Source organism: Podarcis gaigeae (assembly GCF_964106915.1).
Source record: "Podarcis gaigeae genome assembly, chromosome: 11".
NCBI lineage: Eukaryota > Metazoa > Chordata > Lepidosauria > Squamata > Lacertidae > Podarcis > Podarcis gaigeae.
The window spans coordinates 15,075,166-15,094,249 of NC_139687.1; the positions used below are offsets into that span (position 1 = coordinate 15,075,166).

Genomic DNA, 19,084 nt, shown 5'->3' on the forward strand with positions numbered 1-19,084 from the left:
CGCAGAAGCGGCAAAAACCGGCGTGCGTGTGCGCAGATGCGCCGTCGCTAGTTATGTTTACCTCTAGATGTGAACAGGGTTCCGGAACGGATCCCGTTCATATCTAGAGGTAGCACTGTACTTAATTCATTCTGGAGGTCCGTACTTAACCTGAAACTGTTCTTAACCTGAAGCACCGCTTTAGATAATGGGGCCTCCTTCTGCTGCTGTGCCACCGGAGCCTGATTTCTGTTCTCATCCTGAAGCAAAGTTCTTAACCTGAAGCACTATTTCTGGGTTAGCAGAGTCTGTAACCTGAAGCGCATGTAACCTGAAGCGTATGTAACCTGAGATACCACTGTAACTTCAATCAAGCCACACTGCCAGATGACAAGGGGCAAGTTTTCATTTGACAACATCAACCATAATAATAACTGCGTAGGTTTAATAAGTAACTATACTTCTTGGATTCAAAATGGAGTAAGGAAGCATTCTGGGGCTCTGAGGGTTTCCTAGGGAGTGATAGTGGAAACAAAAACCATTGCATGGTGGTGCCAAAAAAGGACTTTTAATCCACATTTGTAAGCAAGCGTTTTTACGAATTGTCGTAAGAGTTCTTCCTGACAAACTCAAGATGGTGATTCCCACTTGGGTAATAGTAGAACATTTGTGTGTGAATAAATTATGGTATGATATTGATGACAACTGTTGGATTGCTGTTTGCCTTTCCGATACGGTTTGCCCTCACTAAAGTGGATTATCACCAAAGCAAAAATTAAGACCACAATTTTACACATACAGGCCTGTGAATCAGGTCCATCGAACTCAATGGGGGTTTATTTTGGGCAGACATGCATAAGAATGGTCTGCACTTTCACACAGATTCCAAAACACAGAAACCTTGTCATGTAGCTATAGAAGACCTGTTTACTGCCAAATAATATTACTTGCAAAAAGTACCAATTAAACTGAACAGAAAGGAAAGCAGAATGAAGAGCCAGAATCTTATTATAAGCAACAACTTAGTTGTTTAACGGAGAAGACTTAAACTACCCCAAAGTTAAAAACATCTGTTCAAAAGGTCATTGAAAGTGGAAAATACTAGTGAATCCCAGTCGTCTTGTATGTCATTGTGTCATTTGTCAGAATCTAATGTGTGAATATTTGTGGCTGACTGGAGAGGCCTATATGACTCACTAAAAATTTATGGAGAAACTGTACAAGTAAGGAGCTTGCGGCCCCCACTTACATAATCCAAAAGGTAATTGTCTGTGTTATATGTATTTACAATGTACTGTATTTGTTACTCTATAGAACGCACCAGACCACAAGATGCACCTAGTTTTTGGAGGAGGAAAACAAGAAAAAAAATATTCTGAATCTCAGAAGCCAGAACAACAAGAGGGATCGCTACGCAGTGAAAGCAGCAATCCCTCTTGCTGTTCTGGCTTCTATGATAGCTGCGCAGCCTGCATTCGCTCCATAAGACGCACACACATTTCTCCTTACTTTTTAGGAGGGAAAAAGTAGAGCAAAAAATACGGTACTTTCATTCTGTTTTCTAATTTCAGAACACTTGATTCTATATGGTGTTATGATACCCTGTAGAATCGGGTGTACCAGGTGAGTGTGCTGTTGGGATCTAGTAATGTTCCTGAATGGCTAGGTTGCGATTGCAATAGCTAAGGGTACATTTTTCTCCCATTTACACCTTGGTGTGTTTTGTTTATTTACACCTAGGCCAATATTTATGCCTCAGTAATCTCATGGATTGACTATTGCAACGCACTCTCTGTAAGGATGACTTTAAAAACCAGTTTGGAATTTCCATCTGATCCCAAACAGCTAACTAACAGTATAACTGAGGGCTCTTATTGTTCCATTCCTGGCTAAGCAGGATGTAGCGCATAAATGTTGTTGTCATTGAGGATGCCACATTCAAGGGAGCAATCTGTATCTCACATGAACACAGTGGGAGTGTTATGCACAGAGTTGCACTCCAGGTATCTGTCAATTCTGTATGGGTTTTTGGGAGATTCTTGTGCATGAATTTATTCTGTGTGTGGAGATCAGTGTACACTGATCAATGCACAATTTTCGCAGTAAGGCTCTATTCCGATGGCATGAGTATCCAGAATTGGCCTCTGCAGTCACTTATGGACACACCGTTAAGACAATATTCATGGAAGACAATCTTACTCAGCTACGAGTGATGGCCTAAAAAGAAGGTACAGTCATACCTTGGGTTGGATGTGCTTCAGGTTGAGCGCTTTTGGGTTGCCCTCCATGGCAACCCGGAAGTAACGGAGTGCGTTACTTCCGGGTTTCGCCGCTCGCGCATGCACAGACACTCAAAATGACGTCACGCGCATGCACAGAAGCGGCAAAATGCGGCCTGCACACGTGCCGACGCTTCTTACGTTTCATTCAGGATGTGAATGGGGCTCCGGAACGGATCCCATTCGCATCCCGAGGTACACTGTATCTGTAAGAACATCCAACTTGTGAATGCTTTTCTGTTCTTTGCCACTGCAGCAATTCAGGTCTTTAAATAAACAATTCACTGCTTTGGGGTGCAATCCTGCAATCAGTTGGCAGCGGAAGCAGGCTCTCCAGCAGAGAGGAGCTTTGCCCTTGGGACCTGTGATCCTCAGATGAAGGACAGTGTATGAATAAGCAAACGTATTAGGGGGAAATCTCTTATCAGGTTTTAAAGCTGAATTGCAATAGCAAGAATATTCCTCTTATTAATCTCTTTTCCATCTTTGCCCTACTTCTCTTCTAATTCTCTCTTGGATACTAAATTTTCATCTCAAATATCTTTCCTAAGCTTGAGGAAAGTTGGTGTTCACTTGCGCAGGATATCTGTGAATAAAAATAAATCTATAAATCTGGAGCGTTACCGCTTATCCATATCCAATGTACACTTTTAGTGTTGTTGGGTGAATTGTGGTTTGGCTGGCCTGTCGCCTTATTGCTCTGTTTTATTTGCTGGTGCTCCGCTTTCGGTTCTGTAACACTCGCTGCTCTCAAAATGCTTGGGCAATAACGGCTGTAAAGCTAATGCGATCCGCTGCCCGCCCCAAAGTTAGTATAATAACAAGACTTCTGGGGACAGTGGAAAGGCAGAGCGCACAGCAGTATCTGAAAGAAAGAATGTGGTGTGTGTTTGCTGGGGATGTTTTCACCTGCCTCGTAGCAATTGTCACAACTTTGTAAGGTTTGGCGGTTAGGCATTGGAATAGCGTTGTGGGGGGGAGGGGAGGGGAGGCCATCATACCCCTCCATGCTCAAGGGTATTCCATTAAAGGAATCTGGGTGTGTGGATCTCATCCGAAGCCTGCGGAGGGGCTAGGGTCAGCAAACTTTTTCAGCAGGGGGCCGGTCCATTGCCCCTCAGACCTTGTGGGGGCCGGACTATATTGGGGGGAGTGAATATGAATGAATTCCTATGCCCCACAAATAATCCAGAGATGCATTTTAAATAAAAGCACACATTCTACTCATGTAAAAACACGCTGATTCCCGGACCGTCCGCGGGCCAGATTTAGAAGGTGATTGGACCGGATCAGGCCCCCAGGCCTTAGTTTGCCTACCCATGGGCTAGGGCAATGCCACGACCCCATCGGAAACCCAGGGGATGCTCGAGTCGATCCACAATGGCAGGGCTCCCCCTACTGGTGGTTTACCCTTACCAGACTTCCTGCAAGGCGGGCAGGAAGTCAGGTATAGTCTGTTGGCGCCAATGCCTAAGCCAATACCGCTCACATTCTGTAAGCAATAAAGTTGTGGCCTAAATTTGCCCATTAACATTAACCTAAAATTCTGTGTCCTTGTGTCTTTATTCTTCTAGGGGTGGCTTGGGGGCTTTGACACACAACAATGATCGACTGAAAGGAATGCCATTGGCATGCTTTGTGTTTCCAGGATGCCGATCACAAGCAGGGATATGGGCAGACAGTGTAGAATCGTCAAAGTGACATCGGCCGATTGGCATTTTTCTGAAACAAAAGGTTTCACAGGCCAAATTTGACACCCTGTCTAGTAGGGGTGGAGAAATCTCCCCATTAATGCCTATGAAGATGTTGGGGTGCCATAGCCAATACCACACAACTGCATGCTTGCTGACTAGAGAACACAGATACAAGTGTCATCAGCTGCAACTATCCACAGAGCAAACGGTGGATGTTGGCTGCCGCATGCACACATGTAGAATCTCAGACAAAAGAAACAGTCAGGATTAGACAAACCCTTTGCTAAGCCTTCATCAACAGCCCCACATTCTCTCTCTCTCTCTCTCTCTCTCTCTCTCTCTCTCTCTCACACACACACACACACACACACATTCACACACACACACACACACATAACACAGAGACATCTTGTACTTTCTGTCCCTTCCAGCCAGGACAGGACCAAGATAACTTCCTGCAAGGCAACCTTTCTCTGTGTTTTGGTCCATAACCAAGAGAAGCCGATGTGGTTTTCACCAGAGCAATCTTCTTCAAAAGCCTGTTGTACTATCGCAAGGTTCTACAGAATGTAATTTAAAACCAATGCCTTAAAAGATTATTTGACAACAAGAACAGGAGTTGGATGGAGGATGCTAAGGAGGCATTTGTAGATGAAAATCTTTGGCTAGGGGGTTAAGCACCTTTCCTGATCCACTAGATCAGGCATGACCAAACTTGGCCCTCCAGCTGTTTTGGGACTGCAACTTCCGTTATCCCTATCTAACAGGATGATGATCAGGGATGATGGGAACTGTAGTCTCAAAACACAAGTTTGGCCATGCCTGCACTAGATGAACCAATGTGAGTATCCCCTTTTGTTCCCCTAAACTTGGTGCATGTGGGTTTGGAAATTTCACGTATGCCTAGAAAACACATAAGTGTAGCTTCTGGTTCCAGAAATTCTGCTTTACAATTAAATTTATTGCTCTTTTTGCTCTTCTAACCAGCAGCTAAATACTTCAAACATTCCCAAATCAGATGTCAACTGAAATTTCAAAACAAAAAAAATTCCTTCCAGTAGCACCTTAAAGACCAACTAAATTAGTTCTTGGTATGAGCTTTCGTGTGCATGCACACTTCTTCAGATACTTCAGATTCTTCAGCTCATACCAAGAACTAACTTAGTTGGTCTTTAAGGTGCTACTGGAAGGAATTTTTTTTGTTTTGACTATGGCAGACCAACACGGCTACCTATCTGTAACTGAAATTTCATTTGCCTTCCATTTATTTATTAGTTTAATTCTAGTTGTTCATCCCAAATCATCTCAAAACTGTTTATTGAATATATCCAACACCAGCCAAGTACTTTCACATGTAGTGGATTCTCCTTCTTTCAAGGTTATTAAGCAGACGTTGGGTGACCATCCGTCATCTATGATCTAGTTAAGGTTCCTGCATTGCAGAAGGTTGGGCTAGATGACCCTAGAGGTCTCTTCCAACTCTACAATTCTATGATAATTAGATTTTTTTTAAAAAATATATCAAAAGAAAATCAGCCATGGTATTATTATTATTATTATTATTATTATTATTATTATTATTATTTATATACTGCCCTATACCTGGAGGTTTCAGGGCAGTTCACAGAACAAAATCAAATATAGGGAAGAAGGGTTTATTTATTTAAATGTATACATGAATACCAAATCTCCTTTTTCGGACTAGCAGTGTTTAACTTGGAATGCCAACATAAAGTTGAATAATCATGTTTTATCTACTTACTTGTGACCCATCTCGTGGGCAATAGTAAATGCGAGATTCAAGCCATTATCCTCTGCAATAATACATTTCCGCTTTTCGCTGCACATCCCATTCAGATACGCTATACCTAGAAAACACAAAGATCACAGGTTATTACTACACTTCTTATTTTTATTCACAAGCAGTGTTTTGGTGCACACATGTTATATAAGAATAATATTGTTTTCCTGTATGTTGCAAACTTGCTGTCAACATGACTTTTACAAAAGGCAACATGCTACAAAAGGACAGCTGTAATGTGTGTAATGAATGACCTGATGTATTGAAGAAGGATCTGATTTTTCCCACTCAAAAGTACCCAGATGACATAAAGTAGGGAAGTTTTTAATGTTTGGAGTTCTATTCTGTTTTAAATGTTTTGTTGAAAGCCACCCAGATGGGAATGGTAGAATTTATTATTATTATTATTATTATTATTATTATTATTATTATTATTATTATTATTATCCTCTATGGGGATATCATTTCATAACCAGAAGCCACCACAGAGGTCTTCCCCTAAGGAGCTCAAAAAAGCCTGTACAGTACAGTGGTACCTCAGGTTAAGTACTTAATTCGTTCCGGAGGTCCGTACTTAACCTGAAACTGTTCTTAACCTGAAGCACCACTTTAGCTAATGGGGCCTCCTGTTGCTGCTGCGCCGCCGGAGCCCGATTTCTGTTCTCATCCTGAAGCAAAGTTCTTAACCTGAAGCACTATTTCTGGGTTAGCGGAGTGTGTAACCTGAAGCGTATGTAACGTGAAGCATATGTAACCTGAGGTACCACTCTATAGTTTTGCCTATGACCACCCAATCTTTATTATGTTATATTTTATATTATTTTATTTATATACCCAGAGGTCTCAGAACAAAATCAAAATATAAAATATAAAACCACAAAATATAGAATCAAAATAACAGCCACCCAATAACCCCTACCACATTTTAAAAGGGCATAGGATGTCAATCAAATCAACCAAAGGCCTGGTTAAAAAGGAACATTTTTGCCTGGTGCCTAAAGGTGTATAATGAAGGTGCCAGTCAAACCTCCCTGGGGAAAGTGTTCCATCGATGGGGAGCCACTGCAGAGAAGGCCCCGTTCTCGTGTTGCCACCCTCCGGACCTCTTGAGGAAGCATACAAAGAAGCAACCCTTTATAGCCGGCATGGCCAAACTTGGCCCTCCAGATGTTGTTGGCCTACAACTCCCATCATCCCTAGCTAACAGGACCAGTGGTAAGGGATGATGGGAATTGTAGTCCCAAAACACCTGGAGGGCTGAGTTTGGCCATGCCTGCTTTATAGCAACCCTGATAGGTAAGTTACAGTGAGATTAGTGACCGGTGAAAGGTGACTCAGCTTCACAGCTGAATGAACCAGTATCTCCTCAGTATAACGTTCTGTCATCCACTGCGAAGCTAAATTAGGCAAAAAGTAGGGGGAAGGAATGCAAAGCAGCAGAGGTTGCAAGACACACACATACATCTCTAATGCTTCCATGAGGTAAGAAACAAATTGCTCATGTTTCTAAACTGTTTCAGCTGAACTGAGCTGAAGGTTTTTTTTTTCTGAAAAAGCAATCTGCTACACAAGCCGGCCACATTCTGGTTGCAACAAAATTATTAGCGGTATTAAACGTTTGGGAGAAAGGAGGATTCCTTGGCGGTGCTCAGCGTTTTTAGGGTTTTTTTACATCATGTGTATCACAACAACACTGAGTAGCAAGCTGGAGAAAGAGGGGCAAAGGTCTCCCAAGTTAGCACCTCATTTAAAAATGAGCAGGAAAAACAATTCTTAACATGGTCCAAATGTTTTAGTATGTCTGTCAGTGCACAGAGGAACCTCTGCTACAATGCCTCCATTGTTTTGTCTCAAGCACAGTAACCCGGAGTATGGTTAGATGATATACTGAGCTGATATACTCCAAAAAAAACCCCACATATACACTTATTTACGTTTGTGATTTTTATTTCGGAGCATTTAACAATGATCGGGTCTTCTTGTAGAGGCTTAAGGTAAAGGTACCCCTGACTGTTAGGTCCAGTTGCAGATGACTCTGGGGTTGCATGCTCTTCTCACTTTACAGGCCAAGGGAGCCGGCATTTGTCCGCAGACAGTTTTTCCGGGTCATGTGGCCAGTATGACTAAGCCGCTTCTGGCACAACGGAACACCGAAACCAGACCAGCGCATGGAAACGCCGTTTACCTTCCTGCCGGAGTGGTACCTATTTATCTAATGATAAAGGTACCCCTGACCATTAGGTCCAGTAGTGGACAACTCTGGGGTTGCGTGTTCATCTCACTCTATAGGCCGAGGGAGCCAGCGTTTGTCCGCAGACAGCTTCCGGGTCATGTGGCCAGCATGACTAAGCTACTTCTGGTGAACCAGAGCAGCTCACAGAAACGCCATTTACCTTCCCGCCAGAGCGGTACCTATTTATCTACTTGCACTTTGACGTGCTTTTGAACTGCTAGGTGGGCAGGAGCTGGGACTGAGCAAAGGGAGCTCACACCGTCACAGGGATTCAAACTGCTGACCCTCTGACCGGCAAGCCCTAGGCTCTCTGGTTTAGACCACAGCAACACCCTGTAGAGGCATATTGGAGGAGGCATTATAATAGGAAACTTGCTAAGCAGTGCTCTCAGTGAAAACATTTTTTTGAAAAAGTTCCTAGCAATACAGAGGAAAAATCAATTTTACTTTGAAAGTTTCCCTTTGGGCTTAGGGTACACTAATGAGATATATATCTCAACACTATTCCCGTCTGAGATGTAAGGCTGTTTGTTTGTTCAAGAGTGTTAGGGGACCTGGGACTGCAACTCAACAACATCTGGACGGCTGAAGATTACCTGCTGATTCAAACCACTTTACACCCCACCTTTTCTTATGAAATGCCAGAGGTGGCTAACAAGACACTCAGAACATGTTTTAGAAATTCCTATTGCACAAAACACTCTTTTAAAAATCTAAAAATTGATAATGTACAAACATATAAATGATCAGCTAAACACACACCATTACAAAAAATCTATACTTAAGGCACAGCCATCCAATACACAATATTTTGAGGATCTGTTGTGGTTTCCATATTCTCTTAGCAGCAAGATAGCTCATAGCATGACAAAGGGCACTTTTGCAGTCAGTTCCTTCACTATAACATAAAGTTTAATTCACTTTGGAAAGTGAGACTGCAAATCCTCATATTTTATTTTCTGTCTGAGCCATATTTTTCATTAGTTTAGAATATTTTTGTGTCCGTTTTTTTCTTCCCATTTTTGACCAAGTGAACTCACCTTTATATTTCTGTAGACCAGAAACTCTTCATTCTGCCACTACATAAGTTCACTACTTATTCCTGGACGCCAAACATTTCAAGTTAAGATAAAATCTGCGGGATGTTTCTCATATTTAAAATTTCCTGACTCACTGTTTTGGAAGATATGACTTACCTGGAAGCATGTTGCAAGCAAAACATATAAAACCAGTGTTCATTATTTCATTTCTTATTAAACATTGCTGACCTTGTGCTTGAAAGCCACATCAAACAGTAGCTACTGAATGTAAATCAGTCAACGACCAGCTGTGAACTAGTTTCAAGTCTTGTCCTTTGTTATTAATTTCATGTGTTAAGAAAGAGAAACTGGCTTCAGCTGAGCAGCTGCTCCTGCTTAGTCAATTCCAACATTAGGTAAGAGAAAGATGTTTGTGTGTGTGTGTCCTCTACTTCTTCCTGTGGCTTATTAGCACAGCTGGAATGGTTTCAAGGTTAAATCCATGATGGGAGTGCGGAACTGAACAACTGATCTTCTGTAATGGTTAAGCCGCCGGCTAAAGATATGAACTGGATCTTATTCAAGTTTACACAGAAGTACAGTGGTACCTTGGTTCTCAAACTTAATCCATTCCGGAAGTCTGTTCCAAAACCCAAGCATTCCCAAACCAAGGCACACTTTCCCATAGAAAGTAATGCAAAATGGATTAATCTGTTCCAGACTTTTAAAAACAACCCCTAAAACAGCAAATTAACATGAATTTTACTATCTAATGAGACCACTGATCCTTAAAATGAAAGCAAAAAAAATATGTACTGCAGTCACACAATCAATCAATCAATAGCTGAACTGGGTTCCACACAGTCGCAAAAACAAAAACACAAAATAAATAGCAAAAACACACAGACCTCAGTGTAACACTCAGAACAGAAGTGTGGCACTCAAAACAGAAGTGTGGCACTCAAAACGGAGCACGTTCGACTTCCGAGAAAAGTTCACAAACCGGAAAACTTACTTCTGGGTTTGCAGTATTTGGGTTCCAAGTTTCTTGAGTACTAAGGCATTTGAGAGCCAAGATACCACAGTAACTCCCAAAGCAATCAGAATGCATAAGTTTGCAACTTTAATGCATGAAGAAAAAATTTACCAATAAGCAACAAAACCTGAGAATTGGATCTAATCACAAGAATAAATGCAGAATCATGTACAAGCCCATGACTTAGGTTTGTAAAGTACTTTCATAATCAAAAGTTGTCATCAGGCCGTGTATTATAGCCTGATATTACAATGGCCGAGAACTACCTCGCGTATATGCTCTAATTATTATTTTTTGTCAGTGCTTACATTTATACTACGTTATGTTTAGTTTTGGGGGTTTTTTAAAGTGAAAAATTGCTTCACATTCCTGACAAAATCTACTAAAAACCTTCAAACTTAAGTGCATGTGCATGACCTTGCTGTGGAATTAATCAGTTGTATATAAATTCAATCAATCAATATAATAATAATAATAATAATAATAATAATAATAATAATAATAGGGGGCAGGGAAGAACTTGCCTGCAGACAAATTGGGCCAGTCTGGGGTTTGTTTGTTTTTTGCCTACCTCATAGCAACTGTCACAACTTGCTGGTGGAAAAAAGGCATTGGGTTTGTTCCTTAGTCTAAAACAGGCATGGCCAAAATTGGCCCTCCAGCTGTTTGGGGACTACAACTCCCATCATCCCTAGCTAACAGGACCAGTGGTCAGGGGTGATGGGAATTGTAGTCCCAAAACAGCTGGAGGCCATGCCTGGCCTAAAACAAATGTGGGGAGGAAGGTTTCTGTCTGAATCGCCAGACATCCTGGACGGATTCCTCTTTTTGATATGTTTCGTGGGAAGATCCTTAACCCAGGATTGACCCTGGCTGGTGCAGGATACAAAAGCCCAGTAAAGGTAAAGGTAAAGGTAAAGGGACCCCTGACTGTTAAGTCCAGTTGCGGACGACTCTGGGGTTGTGGTGCTAATCTTGCTTTATTGGCCGAGGGAGCCGGCGTACAGCTTCCAGGTCATGTGGCCAGCATGACTAAGCCGCTTCTGACGAACCAGAGCAGTGCACGGAAACGCCGTTTACCTTCCTGCCAGAGTGGTACTTATTTATCTACTTGCACTTTGATGTGCTTTCAAACTGCTAGGTTGGCAGGAGCTGGGACAGAGCAACAGGAGCTCACCTCGTCACGGTGATTTGAACCGCCGATCTTCTGATCGGCAAGCCCAAGAGGCTCTGTGGTTTAGCCCACAGCACCACCCGCCCAGTACCTACACCAAAAAAGCCTGCTTACATCTGTAATCAATAAAGTTGTGGCCATTTTGATCGCAATATGCTGTCGTATCATTGTTACTGCTTCACGTGCCCCAGCCCTGGTGGCCTTGGGCACTGAGCCTGGGCCCACAACTGTGTGGAGGTGAGACTTTTATGCCAAAACACATGCTGCTATGCTATTGCAGGAAGTTCTTCAGGACTAACCAATCAGTCATTTGATAGGCAAAATGTTTAGATGGCATTAAATTGTGGCTAATGACATCCATACTGAGAGAAGGGTTGATTTCACGAAGTCTGAAAGCATTTTTATTCATCCAAAAAAACTCGATTTATTTTATATATTCCTCCAAGGAGCTTGAGGTGCTGTACATAGTCCTCCCACTGAGCTATATAAAGCTATTATATGATATGTTTAAAGTAAAATCCACACTCCTTAAAATTACATGCATCGATACTGAAAAGCAGTACTTACAAAGGTTACTAGAATTTATCACATTTATTTTGCAAGAAAAATAATCTTTTGTGTGTTTTGCGTTCTTACAATGTCTTTGAATGTGAATTTTATTATGTTGAGCACAACATAAGGCTTCAGTTGTTTGCAGTAAGTTAAGCCACTGAAATAGCAAATATGATCTATATTATGTTCATGTGTTTCTGTTTTCTTTGACTATATACAAGTGTTTTTCAGACACGCGTGCTTTGGAGCACGACTTGGGGGAAATTAACTTTGACTTGCTATTTCTAAGAAACTAATATTCATTTTCTTTCAGCACATCAAGTGTTTCCCATTACTGAAAGAGGAAAGGAGGGAGAGATAAAAAGCTTTCTGCGCTGTTGTTGCTTAAAAGTGTAAATAATATGTGGTACTTTTGAAAGTGCTCTGTACAAGACTGCTGCGCAGGACCACTGACGACTCATTTGTCACTTAAAAGATGTATCAGTGACCATACATGCAACAACGAGGAGATAAGAGAGCTTTGAAATATCAAGCAGTATATAGATCCCTATAAATAAATAAAAATAGCAACAATTTAATGTAGAATAATCTCAAGGAAGAACAGCCAAGCGCTGGAATAAGAGAGAGAATTAAACTACACTGGCAAAGTTATATATGTATGTAGAGGCACCATCTTCTGCCCCTAAAACACAGTCCTCCAGGCAAAAATCAGAGAACAAAGATACAATCGCTAGCAAGATAAAAAACACACTTAAAAGTTTAGCAGGGTAAAAATGCCTCAACTGTCTATCTAAAAGACATTAGAGAAGAGACCAATCTAACTACATTTGGGAAAGAGTTGCACAAAGTGTCACCACTGAAAATGCTATTCTATCCTAATATAATATATGTGGCTAATAAAAAACAACTTGTATCTAAATACCTTCCAGATATTGCTGGACTATAACACCCATAATCCCTGATGATTGGTTATGCTGACTGGGTTTTCACTCTAGCAACTTCTAGATGGCAGCCCCAGTCTAAATATCTATGGCAGCTTCTTATTTTTTGTTTAATGGTGTGAATAAAACCAATGTGAATTGAAAACGCCAGGGAACATTCTTCATTTAGTGTCTCCGAAACATATGGGCCACAGTTAATAATAATGATAATGATAATGATAATGATAATGATAATGATAATTTTATTATTATTTATACCCCACCCCAGCCACTCTAGGCAGTTTGCAACAAATATGAAAGCATAATGGAAACACCAAACATACAAAACTTCCCGATACATGGCTCCCCTCATAGTGTAGTTCTTTATCTCCTTGACATCTGATGGGAGGGCGTTCCACAGGGTGGGCACCACTATCGAGAAGGCCCTCTGCCTGATTTACTTTTGGCAGAGAAGGTCCTTGGAGCTGGACCTCATCTAAAGTGTGCTTGTTTTCACACAAAAATACCTAATTTCAGCTTATTGGAAGCTTGGATATGGTGACACGCAACACCTTCATTTGTAACCTGCATTCCCAGGATTCTTCTGTCACTTGACGACCAGCCCTGAAGAGCACCTTTAGGAATTAGCCTGGGCCTAAACACGTCTTCCTGTCTAGTCTTCCACAGGAACCTCCCTTATGCTGAGTCAGACCAACAAACACTCCATCTAGCTCAATATTATCAACACTGACTGTCAGAAACTCTCCAGGGTTTCAGACAAGGAGTGTCTCACAGCCCTACCTAAAAATGCCATGTATTGATCTTGAGACGTTCTGCATGCAAAGCAGCTGTTCTTTCAATTAACTATGGCCCTTCCCAGTTAGTGGCTGAAACTGCAGCACAGAACAATCCTGAACAGCTTTTTAAAACAACAGATGAAAAGGAGAGGTGTTCATTCTTCCACAGTTTTCTGGCCACACACATAAAAGAAGCACTCTTTGTGCGTTTCTGGCATACTCAAGACATCACAATATTTTTCAAATTGTATGCAATTTGCCAAACTAAAGAAGACACACTGTCTCTTAAGTGCTTTTCTGCAGATGGAAAGTGGATCAGTCTCTCACCTGAAGAGCGGAAGCAGAAGACATCTCTTGATATTTATCTTACGATGACACATGGCAACTGGAGATAATAGCCAGTTTTGTCTTTGAGAGTGACAGTCTGTGCCCTTTTCCATTGCCTATCCTTCTAATAAGATCCAGGAATATGTATTCATATTCTCTCACACGCTCGGTTAGATTTTTGGAGCAATAGTAAAGGGAATTTGGCCATTTCACTTAAAAAGGAGAGGAGCACAAACGACGGTCATTTGTGGTGCTTAAAGGCTCCAGATGGAAAGAGCTCACAACTGTTTTGTGAACACTGATTTGCTCTTCTAAGAGCATGCTTTAGAACTGGCTTACGTGCCAGTATTGCTCTGTGTTCTCTCAGTTTGTTCTTTGCAGCTTTCCCACTACCGAAAATATAATTCCTTTGACTACAGTTTTTCCAGGGGACGGGCTGAGTCAAAGAACACATCACATGCACATTATCACATGCACATTATCAATGTCATCCATGATGACATGGACTTTGATGCAGCTATAACAAAAGCCAAAAACTCCTTTACTGAGTAAGGACAAACTATTCTGAATACACAGACGTATTTGTTTTATTGGAACTGATTTTGAAAAGCGTGCACTCTTCTCAGCACAAGGGAGTTTTGCAATATAGAATGGCTACAGCCATTGCATCCTGGTTAAGTATTATTATTTATTTATACAGCCACTCTGGGTGGCTTCCAACAAAATATTAAAATACTGTAATGCATCAAACATGAAAAGCTTCCCAAAACAGGACTGCCTTCGGATGTCTTCTAAAAGTCTGGTAGTTGTTGTTCTCTTTGACATCTGGTGGGAGGGCATTCCACAGGGCGGGTGCCACTACCAAGAAGGCCCGCTGCCTGGTTCCCTGTAACTTGGCTTCTCGCAGTGAGGGAACTGCCAGAAGGCCCTTGGAGCTGGACCTCAGTGTCCGGGTAGAACGATGGGGGTGGAGACGCTAAATAATGGTATTTATCATCACTCATATATCAAGCGAGAGTTTAGCTTAGCATCTAGAGTAGCCACTATGAAGAGAAATTAAAACATGCTAAGAATGACAGCAGCAAGAATACTTATTGCAAAGTATTGGAAGACACAAGATCTACCCACCCTGGAAGAGTGGCAGATGAAGGTGATGGACTATATGGAATTCGCGGAAATGACTGGCAGAATCCGAGACCTGGGAGAAGAGTTGGTGGAAGAAGATTGGAAGAAATTTAAAGACTACCTGCAGAAACACTGTAAAATTAATGAATGTTAAAGTGATGTTGGATTGAAAATAAGTGGTATTAGCAACAAAATCAACAAGAATATGCAAAAATGAATTGATATTGGATGAATATAGAGTTACCAAATGTTAAGATACAGAGTTAAAGCAAATGAAAGAGGGTAAGGATTTGTTGATTTGATTATGTAAATGGGAATACAAAAAGGGAAGGTGTGAGGAGGTCAAAGAAATAAGCAAAGGAGCTTAAAGTTATGAAAAACGGATTTATTTTTAACTTTTTTACTTTTTCTTCATCTTTTATATGTTGTATTTTTTATCTCCATTTTTATCTCCATTTTTTTCATGTATTTTCTTTTTATTTGCTTTTGTATCTATGCTTTTGTAAAACTTTAATAAATATCTCTTTAAAAAAAACATGCTAAGAATGCAGCTGCTACTTATCAGTATTCACTGTGAATACCTGTGCTCAGCTAGTGAGGTGTCAGATCTTAGAAATAAATAAACAAAAGGGAAGGACAGGAATTTACTAGGACATAAACTCCAGAATCAAGCCTCTGTGTCTTCCCTCTGAGACAGTCACAAATACCACAATTCACAATTTATATCATGCTGCTTCTTAATTCATACATGAGTCTGAAGAGCATACCTCCATTTTTTCATCTTACATATATGAAGCCAGGCTAAATCTCAAAGATGGAGTGAGACACAAGAAATTATTTTACCCGCCTCACTACACATATTGGAACAATGTATCTGAGTCTATAAAAACACTGGAAAAATGTGTCTAACCACCAGTCCAGTATGTTTAATTTGTTAGCGCAAAACATTTTATTTTATAATTCCCAAAGCCAAGACAGTAAATAAACTGTCCTACACGGTAGCATATGAGTGGCAAGTCTAAGAAATTCACTGAGAGTGCAACCTGTCCGCTTGGCAGTAAGTCCTGTTGTTTACTGAGGTTGAGCTCAGTAAATAGAGCAGGAATGCAGCATTAAATGTTTGTCATTCATTCATCAAAATAGCTTCACTGGCGAATGAATTTAGAGCAACCTTTTGAGTGGGCAGGTCATTTCGCATGAATGATCTTCATGTTTTTCTGCTTATATTAATTCACCTACATAACACCTTTGACTACCATAAACAATGATATATTAATAGGAGCTACCGTATTTTTCCATGTATATGACGCCCCCGTGTATAAAATGATCCCTACTTCTTTTAACCCAAAATTAAGAAATCAATAAGTTTGGGTTGCCAGAGTTCTTGAGAGTCCCATGGACTGCAAGAAGACCAAACCTATCCATTCTTAAGGAAATCAGCCCTGAGTGCTCACTGGAAGGACTTGAAGCTGAGGCTCCAGTACTTTGGCCACCTCATGAGAAGAGAAGACTCCCTGGAAAAGACCCTGATGTTGGAAAAGATTGAGGGCACAAGGAGAAGGGGACGACAGACGACGAGCTGCTTGGACAGTGTTCTCGAAGCTACTAACATGAGTTTGACCAAACTGCGGAAGGCAGTGGAAGACAGGAGTGCCTGGGGTGCTCTGGTCCATGGGGTCACAAAGAGTCGGACACAATTAAACGAGTAAACAACTCAAAGTTGTTGATTGCCCCACCGAAAACGATGTATAAGACGACCACCCACCCATTTTTTACTCAAAAAATTAAGGGGAAAAACCATTGTCTTATACATAGAAAAATACAGTATTTTCTCTTACGATATCTCTTCCTTCTATTCTGTGACTAGGCTCTGCTATGATGTCATTTCTACTATCATATAATATTAGGTGATAATAGCATTACCTTGCACACACACACATTGCCATGGGAGCTATTTCCTCATAGTGTGGTTCCAATCTGCTGCATCCAAACCAGGAACTGTGGTTTGTTTTGCTCCAACAAACTAAAATCAGTAAGTCTTGGCGACAGATCATGGTTTGTTGGAAGCAAAACAAATGATACATTGTACTGACATAATGCAAAGCCCATGGTTTGCTTCCTTCTAGTACAAGCAGGGAGAAGTGGGAAGAATCAGACCAGATGCAATATGCTCATGCGCATAAACTATGGTTTATGGCATACCATGATGTGCCAATGTGGCCAGATTTTAGATACATTCCAATTGTACCTAAATTGGAGAAAACTTACCTTGCCTATATAATAAGCTGTCTGAGGGAAAGTCAAATGGATATATATTGGTCTACCAGCCTAATCCCCTTCATGGATCACTGCCTTGCCGTGGCGAAGGGGCTTGAATAACTCTGAGAAGCTATGAGCTATGCCGTGCAGGGCCACCCAAGATGGACAGGTCATAGTGGAGAGTTTTGACCAAACGTGATCCACCTGGAGCAGGAACCGGCAAGCCACTCCAGTATCCCTGCCAAGAAAACTCCATGGACAAAGACAACAGGCATATAAAAGTTATGACGGTGGAAGATGAGCCCCTCAGGTTGGAAGGCGTCCAACAGGCTACTGAGGAAGAGCGGAGGACAAGTACAAGTAGACCCAGAAGCGGCTGGGCCAAAGCCGAAAGGACGCTCAGTTGCGGATATGCCTGGAAGCGAAAGGAAAGTCCAATGCTGTAAAGAAAAATATTGCATAGGAACCTGGAATGTAAGAACCATGAACCTTGGTAAGTTGGATGTGGTCAAAAATGAGATGGCAAGAATAAATATCGACACCCTGGGCATCAGTGAACTAAAATGGACGGGAATGGGCGAATTCAGTTCGGATGACCATCATATCTACTACTGTGGGCAAGAATCCCGTAAAAGAAATGGAGTGGCCCTCATAGTCAACAAAAGAACAAAAGCTGTACTGGGATGCAATCTCAAAAATGATAGAATGATCTCGATATGAATCCAAGGCAGACCTTTTAACATCACAGTAATCCAAGTTTATGCACCAACCACTGGTGCTGAAGAAACTGAAATTGACCAATTCTATGAAGACTTACAATTGACACCAAAGAAGAATGTTCTTCTCATTATAGGGGGTTGGAATGCTAAAGTAGGGAGTCAAGAGATAAAAGGAACAACTGGCAAGTTTGACCTTGGAGTTCAAAATGAAGCAGGTCAAAGGCTAATAGAGTTCTGCCAAGAGAACAAACTGGTCATCACAAACACTCTTTTCCAACAACACAAGAGATGACTCTACACATGGACATCACCAGATGGGCAGCATCGAAATCAGATTGATTATATTCTATGCAGCCAAAGATGGAGAAGCTCTATACAGTCAGCAAAAACAAGACCTGGGGCGGACTGTGGCTCAGATCATCAGCTTCTTATAGCAAAATTCAAGCTTAAACTGAAGAAAGTAGGAAAAACCACTGGGCCGGTAAGATACAGTCTAAGTCAAATCCCTTATGAATATACAGTGGAAGTGAGGAACAGGTTTAAGGATTTAGATTTGGTGGACAGAGTGCCTGAAGAACTATGGATGGAGGCTCGCAACATTATACAGGAGGCAGCAACGAAAACCATCCGAATGAAAAGGAAATGCAAGAAAGCAAAGTGGCTGTCCAGCGAGGCCTTACAAATAGCGGAGGAGAGAAGGCAAGCAAAATGCGAGGGAGATAGTGAAAGATACAAGAAATTGAATGCAGATTTCCAAAAAATAGCAAGCAGAGACAAGAAGGCCTTCTTAAACGAGCAATGCAAAGAAATAGAGGAAAACAACAGAATGGGAAGAACCAGAGAATCTGTTCAAGAAAATTGGAGATATGAAAGGGACATTTCGTACAAAGATTACCATAATAAAGTACAAAAGTGGTAAGGACCTAGCAGAAGCAGAAGACATCAAGAAGAGGTGGCAAGAAGGAAGTATACCAGAAAGAAACGGATGTCTTGTATACCCCAGGTAGTGTGGTTGCTGACCTTGAGCCAGACATCCTGGAGAGTGAAGTCAAATGGGCCTTAGAAAGCACTGCAAATAACAAGGCCAGTGGAAGTGATGATATTCCAGCTGAACTACTTAAAAATTTAAAAGATGATGCTGTTAAGGTGCTACACTCAATATGCCAGCAA

At 41.3% G+C, this 19,084-nt stretch overlaps 1 protein-coding gene across 2 annotated transcripts in view; it reads right to left on the reverse strand.

The window, feature by feature from the left end:
- ADAMTS19 (ADAM metallopeptidase with thrombospondin type 1 motif 19) overlaps positions 1-19,084 on the reverse strand; it is a 126,349-nt gene that overhangs the window by 57,479 nt on the left and 49,786 nt on the right. For both annotated transcript variants that reach the window (XM_083702219.1, XM_083702218.1), the window contains exon 8: positions 5,715-5,820. In XM_083702219.1, coding sequence (XP_083558345.1) covers positions 5,715-5,820 — 106 coding nt within the window. The remainder of the gene's footprint in view (positions 1-5,714; positions 5,821-19,084) is intronic.